Genomic DNA, 24,081 nt, shown 5'->3' with positions numbered 1-24,081 from the left:
ATACAGATAATTACTACATGGCAGCACAGAAACCAGTGCAATTAGCATCAGAATGTAATAATCAGCCCTGTAGCATCAGCTTATATTACAGACCAACCTCATTTTCTGCTGGATAATTAGTGACGACCCCTAAGCTTAGCTTCTCAACAGCTGCTCAGAGCCCACTGAGCATGTGAGTGTCACAGACACTTTCCAAGATGGTGACCCCCTGTGACAAGTCCCAAATCATTGCTGCAATTGAGAAGCTGAAAGTTTAAGCTGGTGCAATAAATTCAGTATATAAAATGTGGCATTTTTAGCCATATTCATATTTAGGGTTTAGTTATACTTTAAGACTCTTGTCTATCCCTGGCCATTTACCAGTCACGAGGTTCAAAATACAGGGAGCCCTCTTGCTGGCACTGAATGTGGTTAAACACATCCCTGCAGAGCCAAACATACTCCTTTGTAGCTTGAAGCACATTGATCAGCACTGATGTCAATCATTAACCTTTCTTTGTATAGAATAACTGTATTCCTAATTGCCCTTTACACAGGGTGTTAAAATAACACAGCCCCCTTGAATGATTAGGCGGCTTGCAGCTGCCCCACAATCACCAATATAATCTGGGCCTAAAATAATGTTATGTTTGAAAAAAAAAGTAGATTTAAGGACAAAAAGTGTTATTTACGTTAAATCCTAAAAAAAAAAAAGCAAGTTACTCGCGTCAGAATGTGTTATTTTCCCCAGTTAGGATTTGTCAAAATCTACTTCCTGCTGGTCAATACTAAGTAAGAAATGGGACTGGCTTTTAAATGGGACGCCAAGCCAAAATTAAAACGTTGCCTAACAAACGCAAGAAACATTATTACATTCAAGAAACACAAACAGCAGTGCAGGAAGGGGTAGAGAAATAAATAAAGGATTTACAAGTATGGGACCGGGTATCCAAAATGCTCGGTACCTGGGGTTTATTGTATAATGGATCTTTCCATAATTACGATCTTCATACATTGGGGTAAATTTACATAGCGGCGAAATATGGCGATATGTTGCAGCAAATAGATTACACAAGTCCAGGGAACCTTAATAAAGAAAATAGAGTTGTTATAATTCCCTACACATGAGCCCACTGTATAGTTAATGTTCCATATGTTAGAAAATGTATGGGGGAACCCGGTTACCCAAAAAAAAATGTTAATGACTTTTTCAGGCTATCACTCTGAAAAAAGGAAAATACGCCATCCAGCGTGGGGGACTTAGAAACTTTTTCCACTAAAAATATGATGTAAGTAACAATAGATTGAGGAAGGTCTATACACTCCATTGCACTTCGTCTGGTCTGAGCTGGCGAAGGCAAGTCTGGTGAAAGAGGTAACGTTCATTAAAATCCGCATCTTAGTGAATTTGAGGAGTAACGTCCATTCACCAGAGTGAAAATTCGCCTGGTGATCGAGTGCGAAAAACCACTAGTGTCTGTCTATTTCTCACGCCTGTGCCCGTTAGTAATTTGGCGAAGTGCCTGAAAGTGGTAACGCTGGCGAAATGTCGCCAGCATTAGTCACTTCGCTGTTTAGTAAATCTGCCCTATTAAGTTTAGTAGAAAATCAATTAGGGATTCCCTGAATCCAGTATTTGGGATTCTGGCAGATCCCCGAATCCTTGGTGAAAGATTTGGCTGAATACTGAACCGAATCTGAAATTTGCATATGAAAATTAGGGGCAGGAAAGGAAAAAGTGGAAAAAATTCTTCTTTTGTGATGAAAAATCACGTGATTTCCCTACGCGCCCCTAATTTACATATGAAAATTAGGATTCGGATTTGGTTCGGCTAGGCACAAGGATTCGGCCGAATCCGGATCGTGCATCCCTAAAATCAATGAACCCAACAGTCTGGTTTTGCTTCTAATAAGGATTCATTTTTAGTTTGGATTAAATACAAGGTACTGTTTTATTATTACAGAGAAAAATCATTTGAGAAAATTTGGATTATTTAGATAAAACGGAGTCTATGGGAGACAACCTCTCCCTAATTTGGAATTTCAGGATAATGGGTTTCTGGATAACGGATCCCATACCTGTACTTTATTTTAATGAATATTAAAAAAAATTACATTGGCTTGAAAGACACCCCCTTTGACTTCTGACTTGTGTGTGATTTTGGCACGGATGTGTATATGTCGTTGTGTAGAAAAGAATCCTTCACTGTCACAAACCAATTAGTGCGGAACCTCTTAAGAAGGTGAGGAATTACAGGCCCCTCTGGGGAAGGGGGTATCAAACAGATATTTCCATTCAGGTGTTTAGCCTGACATTTGATAGGGCCTCTCCGAAGCTTAGAGCTTGATGAAACCTGTGAGTCTTGCGGTGGAAATGCCATTGCTTCCATGGCTCAGTGCCAGATTCAGAGCGCTGTTTCATCTTGCACATTACAGAACAAAGCCCCAGTCTGCACAGCCAAACATTCCTGGAGCTACAGAATTACTAAATTAAAAGGGACGGGGAGACAAACCGATCTATGCTTTTATATTACAATCAATAGTGAGACAAAAAAAAAGGGGACATCTCCTGTGTGACTGCCTAGACTGGCAAACACAGGCTATTCCTGAATATGTCATCCCTTTATGGGGTCAAAACAACATCTTTCCATCCAGGGGGCAGATTTACTAAGTTGCGAATTTTCACAGCATCCGTTTCGCACCCATCGCAACACTTCGCCAGGTGCAAATGCGCTCAGACTACGCCAATTCACTAATATGCGGAGTTTCGTCATGGGCAACGAACGATGGCGACTTTTTACTAGCACAACTTCGGCTGTGCATGCATTTGATAGCGAAGACGCGCTAGTGTTCATTTGTGCCTAGCGAAAATTCGCTAGTGATTTTGAGCTTAGGTCAATTTGCATACGGTGGGTAATTTAAAGTTGTATGAACGTATTTATTATAAATGTTGGTGCAAATGCTTAAAGTTACCACTTTTTTATTACGCACGTCCAGGGAACCTTAATAAAGACAATAGAGTTATTATAATGCCCACTGTTTGAAAATATATGGGGAAAACCGGTTACCCCAAAAAAGTTCAAGTTAGGACTTTTGCAGGTAATTCCACTTCAAAAAAGAAAAAGTCGCCAGTGTTTTTTGAACTTAGATGCATTTTCAGCACACAGGATATGATGTAAGTGACAGAAGATTGAGGAAGATCTAGCTGCTTTTTAGCACTTTGCCTGATCTGAGGTGGTGAAGTCGACTCTGGCGAAAGCTGTAACGTTCTGTAAAATCCGAGCGAAAAGTCACCTGGCGATAGACTGTGAATAACCGATATCGGCAGTCTCTTTCGCTAGCGAATTGGTGCCTGCGCCTGCCTGCGGGTGGCAAAGTCACTAGCGTTAGCCACTTCGCGCTTTAGTAAATCTGCCCCAGATATCATTCAGAAATAGATTTGTACCTCACTAGATAAGGACCACATCAAGGTAAGGTTCTCTCCCAATGGGTCTGCACAGGCCGCTAAGGTGCTACAATTCTTGGCTTGGGGACACATGAGATATATATATATATATATATCTATCTATATATATATATATATACAGTATATATATATATATATATATATATATATACAGTATATATATATATATATATATATATATATATATATACTGTATATATATATATATATATATATATATATATATATATAGATAGATAGATAGATAGATAGATAGAGATATATATATATATATATATATATATAATCTACAGTCTGGTCATTTCCCTATGGGACCAGACTGTAAATTATATCCTTATAAACGGTGCGTTCTGACGTCAGAACATACCATTTATAACAGGGGTCCCCGTCCGCCGAATTTGACGCAGATCGTCCGAATTTGATGCCGCGCCTCCAAATTTGGCGCCAACACGTTTAAATTGAACGCTGGCGGGCACAATTTGGACGCCGGCGACCAGAATAGGATGCCGACCCCTCCACCCCCCTCCCGACATTTCAAACAAAATGTAGATTATAATGCATAATGTACCCCCTACTGAAATTTATAAAGATATTAGAAGTCACCTCGGAGTTTTGTGACCTGTATAAAAGCTTTTATATGGTCACATAACTCCTCAGTGACATAATATCTTTAGAAATTACAGTAGGGGGGTACATTATCCACTATATATTGACTTGGCCCATGACTTGGATCAGTGGTAGATGTTACTGAGCCCAACAGAAAATTTAATATAGGGCCCCAACATATTGGTAAATTGACTTTTTGTACCATGATACATTGAAATTGAACATTAGTAATGGCCTCACTGGCCCCTTTATGCTCCTGGGCTCCTGGCAACTGCAGGGTCTGCTTCTTCTGTAGTTACGCCCCTGCTTTGGAGGGCAAAATCAAGTAACTATCTGCTCAAACAAGATCTTCACAATGTATATGTAATTGGAGTTAGTTGAGAAGGAGGAAAAATCCTCGAGGTCTTCCCATGTATGGCCAGCTTGAGGTGGGGAATGGGATAGTTCATTATTTTTAGCCTTTAACCCTGATCAGCCCTATAGTGAGTGTAGCACACATTTCTATTTAACCCTGCTTTGTTATATCTGCACTGGCTCTCACGTACAGTGTCTGCTGTAGATTATACAGGCCCATTCATTGCCCCCAATTGTTTAAAACAGGGTTAAACTACAAGCTACGAGGCTTATATACACACACCTGTCTAAGCTCCACAGCAGGATATATTTATATACACAATATGTTGTGACCAAACTGTTATGGGAAGATACAGGGTACTGGAATCAATGCACAAATATTCTTAGGCTAAACTGAACTGTTTAATCCTACAGTCTGTTTACAACAAACATATTTTTTTAGCAACACTTTACCAATTCCTCGTCTTCTTTGCCTATCCCCTCTGCTCTAACTTTCTTTTTTTCTCTACATTTGTACTGGTCTCTCTCTCCCCTCCTATAGATTCCATCCTATGTCCCCGCACTCCAGCACTTGTCTTCTTTTTAACACCTTCCTTTGTTGTTCCAGACTTATCACATTCTGTCCCCTTCCCCAGTGTGGTCTGGAGAGTGTGAGCGATATTAAACTGTCAGATGGTCGGTCTGCAGGTCAGATGTGGTCCATGGGCTTGCAAGGTTAGAAAACTCTATTTTAGACTATTACCAATTCATTGTAAATTGAATGGGTTGTTCGCCTTTTAGTGTGATGCAGAGAGCAAAATTCTGATACAATTTGCAATTGGTTTACATATTTTATTATGTATGGTTTTCGAGTTATTTAGCTTTTTATTCAGCAGCTTTCCAGTTTGCAATTTCAGCAACCTGGTTGTTAGGGTCCAAATTACCCCAGCAACTATGTACTCATTTGAATAAGTTTCTGGAAGATGAAAAGGAGAGAGGCTGAATAAAAAGAAGAGTAATATCAAGTAGCATTAATAATAAATGTGTAGCCTTACAGAGCATTTGTTTTTTTTATATGGGGTCAGTAACCCCCATTTGAAAGCTCAAAAGAAATCAGAAGAAGGCAAATCATTTAAAAACTATATGAAATATGCAGCCTTTCAGAGCATCACGGGCAGATTCGGGGAGATAAGTCGCCTAGCGACAAATCCCCTCTTCTTCGGGGCGACTAATTTCCCCCAACTGCCTTCCCGTCTGATAGAATGAAAATCGCAGGCTGGATGGCATTCGGAGCACTTCATTTTCTGGTCACCCGAAGTTTCCTCGTAAGGCAACTTCTGAAAACGAAGCGCTCCGAGTGCCATCCCACCGGCTAGAATGAAAGTCTCCCCGAATCTGCCCGTGTGTCTCTGCCCTAAAAGATGCACTGAAAAGCTGAAAATGTCATATAGTTTTTAAATTATTTGCCTTCTTCTTCAGGGAAGGCAGTTCGCCCTGAAGAAGAGGAGATTTGTCATTGGGCAACTAATCTCCCCGAATCTGCCCGTGTGTCTCTGCCCTAAGATGGGGTCACTGAGCCCCATTTTAAAGCTGGGAAAAGTCAGAAGAAAATGGCAAATAATTAAAAATATATAGAAAATAAACACTGGCCAATGCCATTTTATAACATACTAAAAGATAGATCTTTAAAAAGCCTTTGAGTTACAGAGGCAAATACTCACTTCCATCCGCAGCGCTGCAATATCTTGGTCATAGTGTTCCATGAGGTTTGGAAAGAACGTCATGTTATAGTTCATGCCTGTGCATCTGGGGACGGTGATAGGTTCACACGTGAACAGACTGTGACTTTGCACAAGTGGCAGTAGCAGTGTCACAATCAGCACCTTCATTCCTAATCTAACTGCCATCTTTGTACAGCAGATGCTCGGAGCTTGGAGGCAGCAGCCAATCAGATCCATGGTGTCAGCAGCTAGAGCCGGAGTGTTCCATTCCAGGCATCTCAGGACATCAATATGGACCTATGGTGGAGCCCCAGTGTGAATGAATGAGTGGAAACTCATGGAGTTTATATTTAGCAGGCATCCTGTTAGTATGAAAAAAATAAATGAGATGTTAGGAAATGACATTCTGTGTTACACAATGAAACAAAGTCGTTTTTTCATTGTTTATATTTCTCTCCCAAATTCTAAACAAGAATACAGAGAAAGTCCCAGCCCACGAGGGACTGCAGATCAGAAAGCACATTATGCATGGAGAAGTGTCGGCAGCTGTAAGTAAATGACTGTACAACCTGGGGGTGCCAGGGATCCGATGCCCGAGGCCCATCAGGTTTAAAATGTCATTAAACAAGTTTATTTTCAGACAAGAAAACCAACATGGCATCCCCAGTCCTATGTTTATTAATCGGCTGTCATCTAATAAACTTTTTTTATACTTTCTATTACAAAAGTCAGGGCTTTAGCACACGGGCAGATTCGGGGAGATTTAGTCGCCTGGCGACTAATCGCCTCTTCTTCCGGGCGACAATCTCCCCGAACTGCCTTCCGCCTGCTAAAATGAATAATTGCCTGCGGCAATGCACTCGCAGCACTTCGATTTCCAAAGTCGTCCAAAGTTGCCTCACAAGGAAACTTCGGGCGACTTCGGAAATCGAAGCGCCGCGGAGAAGAGGCGATTAGTCGGCAGGCAACTAAATCTCCCTGAATCTGCCCGTGTGCTAAAACCCTTATTGGGGCTCATTTATGAACACTGGGCAATTTTGCACCTGGGCAGTAACCCATAGCAACCAATCAAGTGATTAGCTTTTTTAAGACAGCTGCAGGTTGAACAATGAAAGCAAGCATTTGATTGGTTGCTATGGGTTACTGCCCAGGTGAAAAATTGCCCAGTGTTTATAAATGAGGCCCATTGTCTGTTATGCTAGCTCACATTGCATTATTAGTGTTCTTAATGGTGGGGGCACACAGGGAGATTAGTTGCCAAGAGACAAATCTTCGATATCCCAGACGACTGCTCTCCCTGAAATGCCTTCGGAAAAGCAACACGTATGCCATCCCGCCGGCAATTCGCATTCTTGCCAATGGGATGGCATATGTATCGCTTCGGTTTTCTGAAGTCGCCTGAAGTTGCCTCACGAGGAAACTTTGGACGACTTCGGAAAACGAAGAGACAAGTATGCCATCCCACCAGTGATTTGCATTCTTGCCGGCAGGTTGAACAATGAAAGCAATCATCTGATTGGTTAACAATTGTTACTGCCCAGGTTTACATTTTCCCAGTGTTTATAAATGAGCCCCACAGAGGATTTGTTTGTTGTGCGTCAGCCAGTGCCCTTATCTCATTGACTCTCATTGATAAATCTAACAAAAGATCTCCCAGGAACAGTGTTGTAAATACAAACAAGCCTTTCTGATAAAGGTTTATTGTTTCTGCCCTTTGTCTTGTTGTGAGGGTCTAGTTCTGATCCGGATAATATATCTACTGTGGAATACAGGGCATATTCTCCAATGGTGCAAACTGCAAAAATCCCGGAAGAACCTTAATTTCATTGCACACAAGTGCAGCAGTGGATTTCGGGAATATTTCCTTTTTAAAATACACCAGTCCCTGTTGGTAAAAGGCAACTTCCATTAAAGGGGCCATTGTAGAATGGCCAGTTCTAATCGACTTTTCAATTGGTCTTCATTTATTTTCTATAGTTGATAAATTATTTGCCTTCTTCTGACCTTTTCCAGCTTTCAAATGGGGGGGGGGTTACTGACCCCATCTAAAAAAACAAATGCTCTGAAAGGCTGCATATTTATAGTTATTGCTACTTTTTATTACTCGTCTTTCTATTCAGGTCCTCTCTTATTCATATTCCAGTCTCTTTTTCAATGAAATGCTTGGTTGCTAGGGTAATTTGTACCATAGCAACCCTGCGTTCTGTTTTTCTGCATTCAGCCGCAGGGGAAATGCAGCATGTTGCGTCTCAACCTGCGTTCGACGCCTACACGTGCCTGTGTGAGTACAGCCCCATTGGAAAAAATGTAATGCGGCTATTCCTGCGCTCCCCTGTGGCTGAACGCAGAAAAACGGAACGTAAGGGGAGCGCAGCTACAACCGTTTGTGAATAAGAGCCCTTAAACTGACTGGCTAAGCCAAGTTTGGATGCTTCTTTGGTGGAGACACCTTATGTGCCCGGTACCATGAAATCTTAGCAGCTACTCCAGGCCGTGTCGGCAACACTTTGGGCTGCGTAGGGACCAAAGCAGTGGCCCGCCTAACCAATACAATTCAATTAAAATATACAGGGTATGATCTTGAATCTATGAATGTTATAAGTTGATTCCCCCTGCAGAGGAGGAAACTGTGCAAACTGCCTACTAAAGTCAAAATAAAAGGGAAATACAGTATATTCTGCTATTAATAAAAAAAAGTGTAGGTATAGAATCTATTAATTCAGCTTAAAGGGCACCTGCTAATAGAGCCAGTACTCAGGTTGGGGAAAACAGTATTTCAGGTAACAGGTGTACTTAAAGGCATGTTACTCTAACTTAAAAAGAGGGGGTTGTAGTTCAGCAGGAGTCTACCAGGTTGCAGATTCCAGAGGCTTCTGCTTGTGGGAGTAGGAATGAGTGCCAGAGACAGGTGTTTCTGGACGGATAGCTAGATGGTCAGTACAGGAGAGCCAAGAATAAACTCCAAGTTGGCCTTAGGGGTCAGTGGTATGACAATTGTGGCTTATCTTTGTGAATAAGAGCAGGTTACACCCATGTGCCCTAGATTGAGTATGCTGGGGGCCCAGTAACCCCTAGTTACGCCACTGATTAACAGAGCTATTAAAAGGAATGCTGACTTTACATAATCACACATCATTTTTCTGAATGATTCTATAGCATTTGTAATCCAGCTTGTACAATGTAAAAATTCAATGTTTTGTTTGATAAGCCTCCATGAGAGCACCTACATCTTCCATTCATTCATCTCTGAGAATAAACCTTATAGATCATTATCTTTGTCTTGGGGAGACCCCGGGCTTCATTTGCAAAAAGCAAAGGACTGAGTGCAAAAATCAGGTGCAAAGTGCACTTTTTGTTGCACTCCTAGAATACGGGTTGTGTCTGGAAGTACTGGTAAATGAGCCCCCTACTGACTCTGATCCCGAGTGTTGATCTTGAAATCGCTGCCATAAAGCAATGCTGTGCTGTTGTTGTTTTGCCAGAAAGGAAGTAGAGAAACACAGTCACATTTCTACTAAAAAGTTAAATTTTTCTTGAGTAAACTACACTGCTTTACATAATATTATCCATAATACAATGCTTTTTGAAGGCACCGGGACTGACCAATGTAAATCGGTGATACTATCACATAGCCATTGCAGTTGAAAAGATGTCTCGGCCGGCGTTAAATAATCTGTAAGTGATAATGTGGCTGCAATTGGACTGTCTGCTCTGTATGACATTAGGCAAAACCTTCTGTCTCCTGCTGGGTGGATCATATCCATGAGTTCAACACAGTTCACCCAAGCGCTCTATCAACTTGCGCAGGATCTTTAGGGGCATATTTATAAAAGGGTGAAAAAAAAGTTTACGCGTAGAAGGATATCATCCCGCAGGCACCTGACAAGCTGCAACACATTTGCCCCATGTACAAAGCTGATTGACAGCAGCACGCTCAAATTGATTTCCCCGCAGCCAAACTGCTTTAGGCATTGTTTTGGGTACAGGTCAGATTTCTCATTTCTATTCTGCGTTTATCAGCACTCTCTAGGCCCATGGGCCGATGAGACTGAAAATATAAGCAGAAGGAAAGGTCCCAGGGTCACCTGCGACCATGCCGAGCATCTTGGGAATTGTAGTTGAAAGTATAAGAGAGCAGTGTCCACACACTGTATCATTCAGCATTTTTTTATCGATTCACAGTATTCCACCCACCCCTGGATCTCCCATACCCTCCCACCATGGCAGCGACATTACTTTCTATACACTGATACCAAGAGCAGGACCCCATCAACTATACAACCAATAGAAAGTGCTCACTTTGCTCACCAGGACCAGGTATGTAGTAGTGTGTTGTAGTTGTAGTACAATCCTCCGGCTACTTGTTCCTATTTGGGAGACGTACACAGGCTGTTGCTTCTCTTTCCCACAGCAATGCAACTGGGAGTCACAGGAGGGACTGGGCTGCTCCAGGTTTGCAACTCCCTGCCTCCTTCGTCCAAGTGCAATGTGATTGGTGCAAGTTTTGGAAACCTCCCACCCCTCCTGCACACAGTGACATAGCACAACCCTCCTGAACCCAACTGCTTTTGTGTGTGTGTTACTCCTAGTAAGGAAACAGTGGCTGCTCTAATTAACCCTTTCAGTGATGGGACTGTAATGCACAGCTGCAAGAGAGGGATAAATGGGGATCCGGAGAGGCAAACTTGACCATTAAAGGGCAATCTTAGGTGGCGGGTTGCCACCTGGCCGGTATTTTACCGGCCTGGTTGGTAAAAATTATGGTTGATCCCCATGTTATTAATAGGGAAAAAAAGATAAATATATAAGAAAGTGTTTTTTCCCAGAAAAGGTGGCAACTCTAATCGTAGCTCATAATAAACAAAGATTAATCCATTCCATTTAAGTCATGGGATTTGCTGTGTCACTTCCCACAACCAGCCACCCTAGCCTAGGGGGAGTTGCATCTTATACAATTGCATCAGATGCCTCACAACATGCCCTTCGTTGCAACTCGGACAAAACGGCACTCAAACGGGGGGGAATGTAACTAAAGTCGCAAAACAATTCGCACCAATAAGAATAAAAATCCACATCTCGCAATGTAATATTGTTCCTTAAACTGTTATTACATTGCGAATTTTAATTGCGCATTGCCAATGTTAATTGCACAGTCATGCTTGAAGGTGTCGAAATCTTTTGGGGCAAACACAATGACTTTTTCAATAAGAAGTTTTATTACATTGACTGCGCATTGGCGCAAACTCTAAGATTCGCAAACAGTCTTCCACTGTCGGAAGTGGTCGCTAAACAGATTCTGGGTTCACAAACGCTATATTAAATTCGTGCAAAGCAAAATTTGTTTGCGCAAAGGCATAACTTTTCGCATTGCGAATAGTTTTTCCGTTACCGACTTTTATTACATTCCCCCGAAAATGTCTAGGGTAGCCCCAAAAAACTGTTTGCACACCAACTAACACAGCCTGCAGTGAAAACCTGCAACTTTAAACAGGTCCGAACTGAGAATTAAAATAGGCCCTGGTATTTTAGGTACACAGAGGCCCACCCAGCCCGCTAAATACTGACTTTCTATGGCACCTTATAGCAGCCCCTCTGGCATTTGCCAGAACCCACAGATTGCCAGTCCGGGCCTGCCTTTGAACATGGTCCAACAGGGGTGTCCAAGGCCCACCAGGGCTGTTACCCCAAGGACCCACCTGAGTAAGGGATTGGGTAACACCTCCCTGAAACGTCGTGAGTGGTGTGAATTGGTATCAAACCATTAAGTCATGAAATAAACACACCCTTTTTGTTTGCAGATGGATAAAAGCATTTTTATTGTTTCACTGGACACTGGAAGGAAGGTACCAGTTAATCCACCTGCACTCCACATTTTTGTTTGCAGAAGTTACGCCAAGGGCCCCCACACCACCACAGAGGCCCCTGCCCTCTCACTCACCTACTGCCAGCCCTTTCCCCCCTGTGCACCTACGTTATTTCTCGCCACACCTTAAACTTTCACTGCGATTAGGGGAGGCAGGACTGAGGGATGACAGCAACAGCAAAACAGGTGGGGATCAGATTGGGCTCACAAATGCTGGGGCCCACCAGGGTTTTTCCCAGGGTCCCACTGGCCCAGGCTGACCCTGCCTTTAAGGTGGCATTAGCTCCATGTTTCCCCTGCGTCAATAGGGGCACTGGCGAGTGGTTTATCAGAACATAGTTGGTGGGAGCAATAGGACTAGGTACTAGTGATGAGAGGGCCAGCCTGAAACCTGCGGGACCTGTGGGTTGGGCAGGTTCAGGCCGGCTCCTGTCCAAAATCTTCGGGTAGCACTGACAGCTTTCGGGCGCTAAATTTATAGAATCTGCCCTTTTGTGATGTCACTGCGGGGCTGCCTGGCTCGCAGTGCAATGACTTTTTACCACGCCCATTTTGTGGCCACACCGCCTAATTACCATGTTCATTTTACAAAAATTGGCAGGTTATGAAAGCTTGAACATATTTCTGTGTTTTTTTTCCAGTTATTACAGTTTTGCTAATGAAGGTGAATTGCCCGTTAGGGTATTGGCACACGGGCAGATTCGGGGAGATTAGTTGCCCTGCCGACAAATCACCTCTTCTTTTGGGCAACAATCTCCCTGAACTGCCTTCTCGCCGGTTATAATGAAAATTGCACTCGCGACGCTTCGTCTTCCGAAGTCTCCCGCAATTTCGGAAAATAAAGCGCCGTGGGTGCCATCCTGCTGGCGGTTTTTCATTATAGCTGACGGGAAGGTAGGGAAAGGCAGTTCAGGGAGAGTCGCCCCGAAAAAGAGGCGATTTGTCGCGGGGGCGACTAATTTCTCCGAATCTGCCTGTGTGTCCTTACCCTTAAGCTGTGAGTCTAACTTTTCCCAAGGGACCTGTTATGTTCTATTGTTACAATTACTTATTTGCTTATCTCAAAATTGTTACAAAAGTATCTTATCTGCAGCTGTGGCTGTTCTGGGCTCTTTGCCAAAAGCCGATTAAGTTAGAAACATTGTTTCCTTTTCTGCCTGTTCAGTGCAGAGAAAATCGGGACTTTCCAGTACAAAAGAGGGACTGCGGGTTGAGCTGTCAAAAGAGGGACTGTCCCTCTAAAAACGGGAGAGTTGGGAGGTATGGAGGAGCAATATTTGGTCTGAGACCCCGGACTGTGTAACCCACCCCAGACTCACATACCATCAGCTAAATGTAGGTAGGAGTCTGAAAAATATTTTCTCATTCCAAAATTGAAGTTGTCCTTTTAGCCTTTGGGATAGTTTATGAAGAAACCAGTGAAATGTAACCCATCATTATCCGACATTGTATCCCTGGGTATCCAGCTCTAATAGCTCAAGCATGAATACTGGTTAAAGGGTCAATTACAGAGTCGGTGACACAGACCTCAGAATGTATAATTGCCCTTTCGTCTGTCTCTGACATAATTCAGGGACTCCAGGCACCGACAGGCTGACCCACGGGACACAGCTGCTATTGGTACATGTTCTGCCCCACATACAGCAAATACACAGTGATCGGCTGAACTCTGTACTGCTCTATACTGACTCCTTTTAGCTCTGTCTAAACTGAAATAAACAGAAAAATTGTTGATACAGCACAAGTGTCTAACATATTTTTCAAGGGGTGGTTCACATTGAAGTTATAACATGGCCAATCCCAAGCAACTTGTAAGGTGTATGAAAATGGTGTTATACTAAAATGTAGTGAATGGTGATGGAAATGTGAGAAAATGATTGTTATGTGTAATTTTGATGTTGAAAAGTTGAATTGTTAAAAGGTGTATTTACAGGGTTTGTCCAATAGATGGCAGTGGGTTCCCATTAGTTATATAAGGGTTGTATAATGGTGTTATGTAAAATGTAGTTCCTGCCCCGGCCACTAGAGGGAAGTAGTGAGACAGGGCAGAAAAGGGATGGTTCCACCCAGGGTGTGGTTAGTCGGATGGAAAGGTTTAGATAGGTAGAACTGTAATGGGGCACTAGGTGCCATAGCCAGTGAGGGCAAAAGCTAGAAAGGGTAGCTGGCACCCCACCAAGGAGTAAGAGGCTTAGTAGCCGTGGCTCAGCCACAAATAGGGAAAAGAGAGATAGACAGGGCAGTGTGGACAACCTAGGCATGTGGTGAAAAATCCTAGGGGGCGCTGCTGTATAGTCAGGTGATCCCACTTACTTTGAAAGCAGCAAGTAAGTTGCAGGTAAAACTTAGTCCCTTTGTAAAATGTATAATGAAGCAATTGAATTCTTAATGAATCAGATGAAAATTGAGCATAGGACTGGCCAGATATGGGATGACTTTGACGTAGTTGGCCAGCTTAAATATATTGCAATATGTGGACAAACAATCCCTGTGTTGTTTAAAGGGTAAGGCATTTTTCAGTAGCAGTATGCACAAAATGTCTCTGTCTTAAATATATTGATAATGGGTTGAGTGCAGAGGACTCTTGTATTTGGCGCTGCTGTGGTGGCCCGCTGGCTGAAGGAGGGAGGTGGCACACCGAAATTCCTACCGGGCGAGGTGGAGGGCTCGTAGGATGTACGGCGGACTGCCTGACGGTAGGTGGTGCAAGAAAAGCCCAAGAGGCTGGGTTCGCAAGCCTATATTGTGGGGAATAAAGGAACACCTGTAAGTCTGTACAAGCAATATCCTATATGCTGGTTGGTGAGTTGTTTTGACGATTTTGCAAATAAAAACTATTTCAAGTTTAATAATTTGGTGTAGTGTGCCTTTGATCATCAGAGGGCCCCCTACAAACTTTGCAATTGGTCGTCATTATTTATTTTTTTTATAGTTTTTTATGACTCTTTCCAACATTCACTGACCCCATATAAAAACAACATGCTCTGTAAGGCTACAAATATCATTACTGTTACTTTTTATTACTCATCTTTCTATTCAGACCCTCTACTATATATTCCAGTCTCTTATTCAAATCAATGCATGGTTGCTAGGGTAATTTGGGCCCTAGCAACCAGATTGCTGAACTTGCAAACTGGAGAGCTGCTGAATAAAAAATAAAATAATTCAAAAACTACAGATAATAAAAAATGAAAACCAATTGCAAATGGTCTCAGAATATCATTCTCTACATCATAGTAAAACTTAATCTAAAGGTGAACAAACCCTCAAGGGCTCTTATACACGGGCGTTTGTGCGCTCCCCTGCGTTGCGCTTACCTCCATTCAGCCGCAGTGGAGCGCAGGAGTAACCGCACTGAATTATTATCATACAGCCACATTGACAATAATTCAGTGCGTCTACTCCTGTGCTCCCCTACGGCTGAAAGAAAGAAAGTGCAAAGCAGGGGAGCGCACAAACAAACGCCTATGTGTAAGAGCCCTTAGGGAAGGTCCACCCAAAAACAGTTTTTCACATAATTAATGAAAATATAATCCTATCCAATATACATTCATTAAAAATGGGTCTAAAGTTATTGATAAATGTAGTTGCTACTGACAGCGATATATGTCTGCCTGTTTACATTCTCTGCACTTTGGTTCTGACTCTTGAATCAATTTAGCAGAAGCCAGCTGGTTCACAGATCAGGAGGAGTACGGACTGCCTCCTAAGCTGATCAGCAGTGGTGGCCCTAGAACAGGCACAAAATAGTAGAAGTCAGCACTCAGCAATGGAAACTTTTGCAGTTGGGGTGCACGTCTCAGGTAGCCACTTCCACCTTAATACTTAATATTCCCAGGTAGACAGCACCACACATCCAGTCATATTCCTTAAAAAGCCTTTATTGGCAAAAGGGCTTTAATAAAACAGAAATACAGCAACGTTTCAGGCCGACATCAGCCTTTCCTCAAGCCCTCAAGCCCTAGAACAGGGTCAGACTGGGGACCTGAGGCCCACCTGGGCTGCCACCTCAGGGCCCCCTCCGACTCCCCTTCCCTGCGCCGACCACGTACTTCCGCACGCAAGCCTGCACACGCTGTGTTCTTCGGGCCAGTGGCGGCAGTCCAGGAGTGTAGGTTGCAGATCTGGGCTGGCAGGTCCCTCAAGAGCGAGGGGCTCACCGGGTTTTTCCCCGGTGTCCCACTAGCCCAGTCCGACCCTGCCCTAGAAATTATTTGGACCATAGCAAAATAGTTTTTTAGGGGCAACCCAATAAAACAAAATTTTCTACCTTCTGATGCACTTGTCCAATGGGATTTTATAACCTGCCCCATAGAGATCGGAAAGATTTTCAGCCATGTACAGGGCAATGAAAGCTGTAGATTTGGTCCTTCCAGATTGATGTGGCCTGTGTATTGGCAGCTTTACCCCACGTCATTAGCAGGATAATGACCCACTCCTGGATTTTTTTAAAAACGTAACCTCTTCAAAGAACATAAATTAAGGTCTCGAATAATAAGTGGATCCTTATCTCGCTAACGGCACAAGGTTGGCTGCCATCTCTACTCCACTCAAATATTTGGATATAAGGGCTCTTACTCATGAGCGTTTTTACCTGCGCTCCCCTGCGGCTGATCGCCGAAAAACGGAACGCAGGGACGCATTTCATTATTTCAAATGGGGCTGTACTCACACAAGCGCATGTAGGCGCCGAACACAGGTTGAGACGCAACATGCTGCATTTTTCCTGCGTTCGGCGCCTACACGCGCCTGTGTGAGTACAGCCCCATTTTAAATAATGAAATGCGTCTATTCCTGCGCTCCCCTGCGGCTGAACGCCGAAAAACGGAACGCAGGGGAGCGCAGGTAAAAACGCTCATGAGTAAGAGCCCTAAAAGAGAACTAAATACAGGTCAGCACCCAATCAACCACTTTCAACCCATTAACTCTAATAAATTGTTGTCCTGGGGGCGGCCTGCTTAATTAAATTGGCAATTATAAGGGATGATATACAATTATCACAGGCTGCTGTTACTGGGGGAAAGGAGGGTGGGAGCCGGCCCCATGCTGGGAATTCACCTGAGGTTAAACAGGTAACAAGGAGTATGGAGACCCTGCGTTGTATAAACAAAATTCCTGTTATCCAATTGTAAACAACAGGTTAATCCCTATGAACAAGTGTTCTGCTAATTCCGCAAGATGCTAAAGGAAGACATTGGGTCCTTAGCACCATATCCCCCCCCCCCATTATTGCAATTTGTCATCTGCAGCCATTTGGAGCATTCTTTCCTGCACAAAAGCAGATTCTGCCTGTTTTTCTTTTGTATTTCTACTAGTGTGGATTTGTTTGGTTATTTTTTCCCACTGTTTTTCTGTGCTGTACTGTTATTAATACACAGCAAAAAGGCAGAGACTTTCAGGCACAACATCACTGACATTGAGGTGCCTTCTCATAAATATTAATAAAGTGCATGGACACACGTGGAGACTAGTCGACATTGTCTCTTCTTCGGGCGACTAAGCCCTCCACAATGCCTTCCCACAGGCTAGAATCGAAATCGCCGGCGGGATGGCACTTGGAGAGCTTCGTTTTCTGAAGTTCCTTCTTTGGACGAGTTTGGAAAAAGAAGCGCTCTGAGTGCCATCCCGCCGGCGATTTCGATTCTAGCCGGTGGTTCGTAACTACCACACTATTAATATAACTGCTCTATCTGATTCTCTCAGTTCTAGCTTCTCCTCCATCACTACTTCCTCTGATCCTGATTCACTGATAAATACCTACGACTTGGTTCTGTCTGCTGCTATCAAAACCCATGCCCCTCTGCAGGCACAACGCAGTCGGGCCCACAATCCCAGCCGCGATTTCTGCGTTCCTGTACGTGAGCACATGTGGAGGAAATCCCGTACAAAAGCGGAGTTCCTCCATTATAAATTTCTCATGGCCTGCCTTGATCCTGCCCTATCCCAGGCTAAACAAGAATTCTATAGTACACTCATAAATAATAATAAATCCAACCCACAACGCTTGTTTTCAATATTCAACTCATCTTACAGTACTTCATCCCTCCATAAATGAAACACTTATACCTGAACATAACCCCCAGGACTTTGCTGACTTCTTTGTAGGGATGCACCGAATCCACTTTTTTGGATTCGGCTGAACCCCCGAATCGTTCACGAAGGATTCGGCCGAATACCGAACCAAATCCGAACCCTAATTTGCATATGCAAATTAGGGGTGGGAAGGGGAAAACATCTTTTACTTCCTTGTTTTCTGACAAAAAGTCACGCAAAAAAGTCCCTCCCTGTCCCTAATTTGCATATGCAATTTAGGATTCGGATTCGGTTCGGCCAGGCAGAAGGATTCGGCCGAATCCGAATCCTGCTGAAAAAGGCCGAATCCTTGCCGAATCCCGAACCGAATCCTGGATTCGGTGCATCCCTACTTCTTTGAAAGCAAAGTTGACTCTATCCACAAACAATTTTCCCACCCTTCAGATACCAATATTCTGACATCTTGTATTTTCCCTTATTACTAACTTTCTCTGCACCAATAATCTGCTTGACCCTATGCAGTCTGACTTTCAACCTGCACACTCCACTGAGACTGCCTTATGTAGAATTGCAAATGATCTCCAGACTGCTAAGGCCAAAGAGCATTACTCTATTCTAATTTTCCTGGACTGATCTTCTGCTTTTGATACTGTTAACCATTCTGTTTTAATGCAAAACGTTCGCCATTCAATCGGTATCCGCAATCAGGCTGCATCCTGGTTCTCTTTCTACCTTTCTAACCGCTCCTTCTTTGTTACTTTTGCAAACAAATTCTCTTCTCTTGTTCATCTTAATGTGGGGGTGCCTCAGGGTTCTGTACTGGGTCCTCTGTTGTTCTCCTTGTACACTCTCTTTAGGAGACCTTATATCTTCATTTGGCCTTAAATATCACCTGTAGTTTGATGAAATTCATATATATTTAGACACCCCCCTCACTAACCGCTGACGTTCAGACCCAGATCACAGACTGCTTAGTAGCTATCTCCTCCTGGATGAACCAACTCCACCTCAAGCTCAACTTGGCCAATACTGAGCTTATGGTCTTTCCACCCAAACCAAGCCCTGCTCTTCATTTCACCATTACTATTGATGGTATGACCATTTACCGTATTAACTCAGCACGCTGCTTGACCAGTCCCTCTTCTTCTCTAATCATATGAATAATACTAGCAAAACTTGTTGCTTCTTCCAAGATACAGCCAAGATACACCCGTTTCTTTCACAAACAACAGCCAAGAAACTAATCCATGCCCTTATCTTATCCCGTCTAGACAATTGCAATCTCCTACTAACCAGTCTTCCTGACTACCATCTCTCTCCCCTCCAATTAATCTTAAACCTTCTGCTCTCTCCTAAAATGGAACCTGCTCAACCCCAACTAAAATCCTTAGCATGGCTACCTGTTAAGCAAAGAATAGCATATAAAACCCTTCTACTAACATTCAAAGCCCCTTCCTGGCCATCTCCTCTGCTCCTCTCAGAGTCACCTTCTCTTCACACCATCCACATCCACTGCCACCTCTCATCACAAACCCTTCAAACTTGCTGCTCCTTACCTCTGGAATTCTGTCCCTAAATTCCTCCGTAAGGAATCCTTTCTCCATCTCTTCAAGAAAAACTAAGAGTCTACCTTTTGGAGCACTAGAACATTAGTGTAGTTCTGTACATATTGGACTATGACTTTCCTAGTGCACTTTTCCATCTCCACTTTGTACCTGTATGTTAGCCTCTGATCCTCTTAGGCTGTAAGTTCTATGGGCAGGGACCTCCTTCCCACTGTCTCTTACCACATAGCTCTTAAGCTCTTTGTTCTGATATGAGCTCTGTGTATATTCATTGTGTGATTTGTCTTCACTGTATATACTTTTTTATATATAGTACTTTTATGCATTGTACAACGCTGCGGCTCTTAACAGTGCTTTACAAATAAAGTTATACATACATACATACAAAGATTGCTGTTGAGCCAAAAGCCTGGTATTGGCAGTCTAAAACTGCTAATATCTAAAAAGCTGATAAAAGAGAAAATTAACTTAATTGCAAAAGTGTTGAGAAGACCACTCACATACCTCCCAACATTTTGGAAGTAAAAAGAGGGACAAAAATTTTTTTTCCCGCATGTAGCGCAGCAATTTTTTGACCACACCCCTTTCTGTGGCCACACCCCCTAATTACCATGTTTGTTTTACAAAATTTGGCAGGTTATGAAAGTTTGAAAATATTTCTCCTTATCTTAACTGTGTTTTTGTGTCTCAAAATTGTTACAAAATATCTTATCTGCACCTGTTAGCTGTTCTGGGCTCTCTGCTAAAAGCCAATTAAGTGAGAAACTTTGTTTCTTTTTCTGGCTGTTCAGTGCAGAGAAAAGAGGGACTTTCCAGTACAAATGAGGGACTGCGGGTTGAGCTGTCAAAAGAGGGACTGTCCCTCCGAAAAAGGGACAGTTGGGAGGTATGCACTCATGACTTGCCGACACCATGCCCCGTTTCACAGTAAGCCCCATCCATTCTGCAGCCATACAGTCCTGTCTGCCCCCTGGTAGCATTCCTGTCTGGGGCACTCTCTGAAAATTGAGGCACACATCCAACTAACCTGAACAATATGGCACAAATCTAATTTTAAGGGAATACATGCACATGCTGCTTCCTATGATTGTATTTACTGTAACATTATTCAGCCCCAAAACAGTTCTTGCATGCAATGTCACATCAATAGTTTGCCCTGCAGTGCCACCTAGTGGCTACAAGGCAGAATAGTCAATTCCTGTTTCAATCAACAGGTATGGGACCGGTTATCAGTGTCGGACTGGGACACCAGGGGCCCACCAAAAACAATTAGACCAGGGGCCCATCCAAAAACCTTTAGGGCCCACTCTAAGTATAATTTTCTTCCTCCCCTCACTCAACCTCTATTCTCCTATTCTCTTTTCTTTACATACTATAACCTATTTTTCCATCTATTTAGCCTCTTTATTTTCATAGAAATAGAGAATGGCCATGAAATAGGCCAAATGTTTAGACGCAGGTGGGCCCACTGACACCTGGCCCACCGGGAGTTTTCCTGGTATCCCTGTGGGCCAGTCCGACACTGCCTGTTATGCAAAATATTGGGGACCTGGGGGGGTTCCGGTTAAGGGATCCTTCCGTAATTCGGAACTTCGTACCTTACGTCTACCAGAAAATCATGTAAACATTAAATAAACTCAATAGGCTGGTTTTGCTTCCAATAAGGATTATATTTTAGCTGAGATGAAGTACAAGCTACTGTTTTATTATTACAGAGAAAAAGGAAATCATTTAAAAAAAAATTAATTATTTGAATAAAATTGTATAACCTTCCTGTAATTTGGAGCTTTCTGGATAACAGGTTTCCATATAACTGATCCCATACCTGGCATTACCTTACATTAGCATTAGTAGCTTTCCCTTTACATATATATAATATATATATATTATACTGTCAAAAAGTTTTTAAAGATCTTATTTTCCGCACACTGTAGATTACTTCATGTAATATATTAATCAAAATTAATAAAACCTCAGAGAGCCCAAAAATTTATGATTTCATTTTTTGAGGTTTTTTAATTCCAAATACAAAAACAGTGAAAAATGCTATACAAATATCAATTTAATAAATACAATTAATTATACCACAATTCATGTATATAAAACACCATATATTGTTTGCACCATATTTTTAAAAGAATTAATTTAGCTGCTAATCATTGATCATGCAGATAATGAGGCTTGGAGGAGACAATTAAAAACGCATCATCTGGATCAGCATTCCTTGTTTGTCAAATTGAATTATGTCCATGGAATTAACCTGCTTAAGTAAAAGTCACAATGAAGCGCTTGTTAGTGGTTTTAAACATTCTATGCAGGACATATTTACTTTGTTGCTGATAATAAGAAACAATGTAGCAGAGTGTGGGAATGTATTCAAAACACTTGCAGCCGTAGATACGAAGAGTTGTGCCTTTTGAAATACTGCGCTGAAAATCCAGACAGATAAGTAGTATGACCGGCTCACATAAATTTCAGGTAGTAAGTATAGGGTTGACTGTCAGTGGGCTACACGCCAAGCATACATAACCACCTTATCGGTGTAGTCTCTGTGGTGGTTACGTTGCTCGCAGAGTTATCCTGGCTTGTACTTCCAGAGCCGATCTGAAGAGCCAAAGGTCCCAGTCACTCCTCGTTCCACGTATCTGATTTCCAGATTGTTAAATGCGCTCAAATGATAGCGTTTCTCTCCTCCACATGGCCAACGCGCGTTTCACCTTGAGCGGCTTCGTCAGTATTATACTGTACAGTATACATACAGTATAAAGCAGGGGTCCCCAACCTTTTTTATCCGTGAGCCACATTCAAATGTAAAATTAGTTGAGGAGCAACACACGCATAAAAAAGTCCCTTGGGGTGCCAAATAAGGGCTGTGATTGGCTATTTGGTAGCCCCTATGTCGACTGGCAGCCTACAGGAAGCTCTGTTTGGCACTATACTTAGTTATTATGCAATTAAAATTTGCCTCTAAGCCTGGAATTCAAAAATAAGCCCCTGCTTTGAGGCCACTGAGAGCAACATACAAGTGGTTGGAGAGCAACGTGTTGCTCAAGAGTTACTGGTTGGGGATCACTGGTATATAGCATATCTCACATATACACATATATAATGTGTATCATACAGTGTATCACTTGGCATAATCAACAGGATTCATGTAAACAGTACCAGTGAGGATAAAATTAAAAAGTCTATATTGTATAGGTAGGGTTTTTTATATCTTGGGATAAGTAGAAACAGGCCCGATCCGCACTCAAACTGCAGCGTCTGCATCCCACAGTCATGTCACGTCGGATCAATGCTGCGAGACCATGCAACAATGCATTCACTTACCTTATTTTTGTCGCATGCGACTTGTTGCAGGCGTTTTGTTGGATTGCACAGAAAACGTCCATGTAGTCCTTCCCTTAATAGCTAACCTGCATTTTAACCATTTCAGAACCTACACCAGAGCCTGACCCTGATATATAAGCATGGCCAGCATACCTCCCAACTGTCCCTTTTTCTGAGGGACAAATCAAATCAATAAGGTGCCACACTTACACTAGACCGCCTTTTGCAGCGTCGGGTGCACAGCTGTGTTCCTCTCTGCCCAAGGAAAAACTCCACTGTAAAGCAATAATTCCAGCAGCACTCCGATATGTGAATCAAAGATTATTTATTCATACCATTAGCAGAGCGATGTTTCGGGCTATTCCAGCCCTTTATCAAGCTCGGAGGGACAGTCCCTCTTTTGACAGCTGAACCCGCAGTCCCTCATTTGTACTGGAAAGTCCCTCTTTTCTCTGCACTGAACAGCCAGAAAAAGAAACAAAGTCCAGAACAGCTAACAGGTGCAAATAAGATACTTTGTAACAATTTTGAGACACAAAAACACAGTTTAGATAAGGAGAAATATTTTCAAACTTTCATAACCTGCCAAATTTTGTAAAACAAACATGGTAATTAGGGGGTGTGGCCACAGAAAGGGGTGTGGTCAAAAAAATTGCTGCGCTACGTGCGGAAAAAAAAAATTTTGTCCCTCTTTTTACTTCCAAAATGTTGGGAGGTATGTGGCCAGTACTAATGGGCTTGGGCTCTGTCATGTCTTTAACTGGTCGGCTAATGACACCAAGAAAAGCCATTGAGTTAATGTTAATAAAGGTTAATATTAAATCTTACTCTCCATTCTGCCAATTACAGAAATGACAGATATGAAGGGTTCTCCATTGATCTTCCAGTACAGGCTGCAATCACACTGCATTATGTTAATATGTCCATGTGACTCTGTCAAGGGCTTTATGGCAATACTCTTGCAAATGGATCCCATCATTAACTGGGAGGTGGTTATAAGCAGAGAGGGCGATTTAGAGTGAGTTGGGGAAGGATCTTGAGACCTTTCAGTCAGTCATTTTGTGTTAAAACTTAATTTTTACCCCTTTAAAGGGGTTGTTCACCTTTCATTAACTTTTAGTATGATGTTGAGAGCGATTTTTGCAATTAGTTTTCATTTTTTTATTTTTTGTGGTTATTTAGCTT

The 24,081-nt window shown here is 42.6% G+C and overlaps 1 protein-coding gene across 3 annotated transcripts in view; it reads right to left on the bottom strand.

The window, feature by feature from the left end:
* fzd6.L (frizzled class receptor 6 L homeolog) overlaps positions 1-10,585 on the bottom strand; it is a 34,354-nt gene extending 23,769 nt beyond the window's left edge. The window contains exons 1-2 of one of the 3 annotated variants that reach the window (XM_018268193.2): positions 10,405-10,585; positions 6,106-6,467 (exon numbers count right to left, since the gene is read on the bottom strand). In XM_018268193.2, the coding sequence (XP_018123682.1) occupies positions 6,106-6,342 (237 nt within the window). In that variant the 5' untranslated portion in view covers positions 6,343-6,467; positions 10,405-10,585. The remainder of the gene's footprint in view (positions 1-6,105; positions 6,468-10,404) is intronic. The other 2 variants (XM_018268191.2, XM_018268192.2) reach the window with 2 other exon arrangements.
* Between the last annotated feature and the right edge of the window lie 13,496 nt (positions 10,586-24,081).

Source organism: Xenopus laevis, chromosome 6L (assembly GCF_017654675.1).
Source record: "Xenopus laevis strain J_2021 chromosome 6L, Xenopus_laevis_v10.1, whole genome shotgun sequence".
Taxonomy (NCBI): Eukaryota; Metazoa; Chordata; class Amphibia; order Anura; family Pipidae; genus Xenopus; species Xenopus laevis.
Note: the sequence above shows the minus strand (reverse complement) of the source record. Positions and strands in the feature narration are given on the sequence as shown.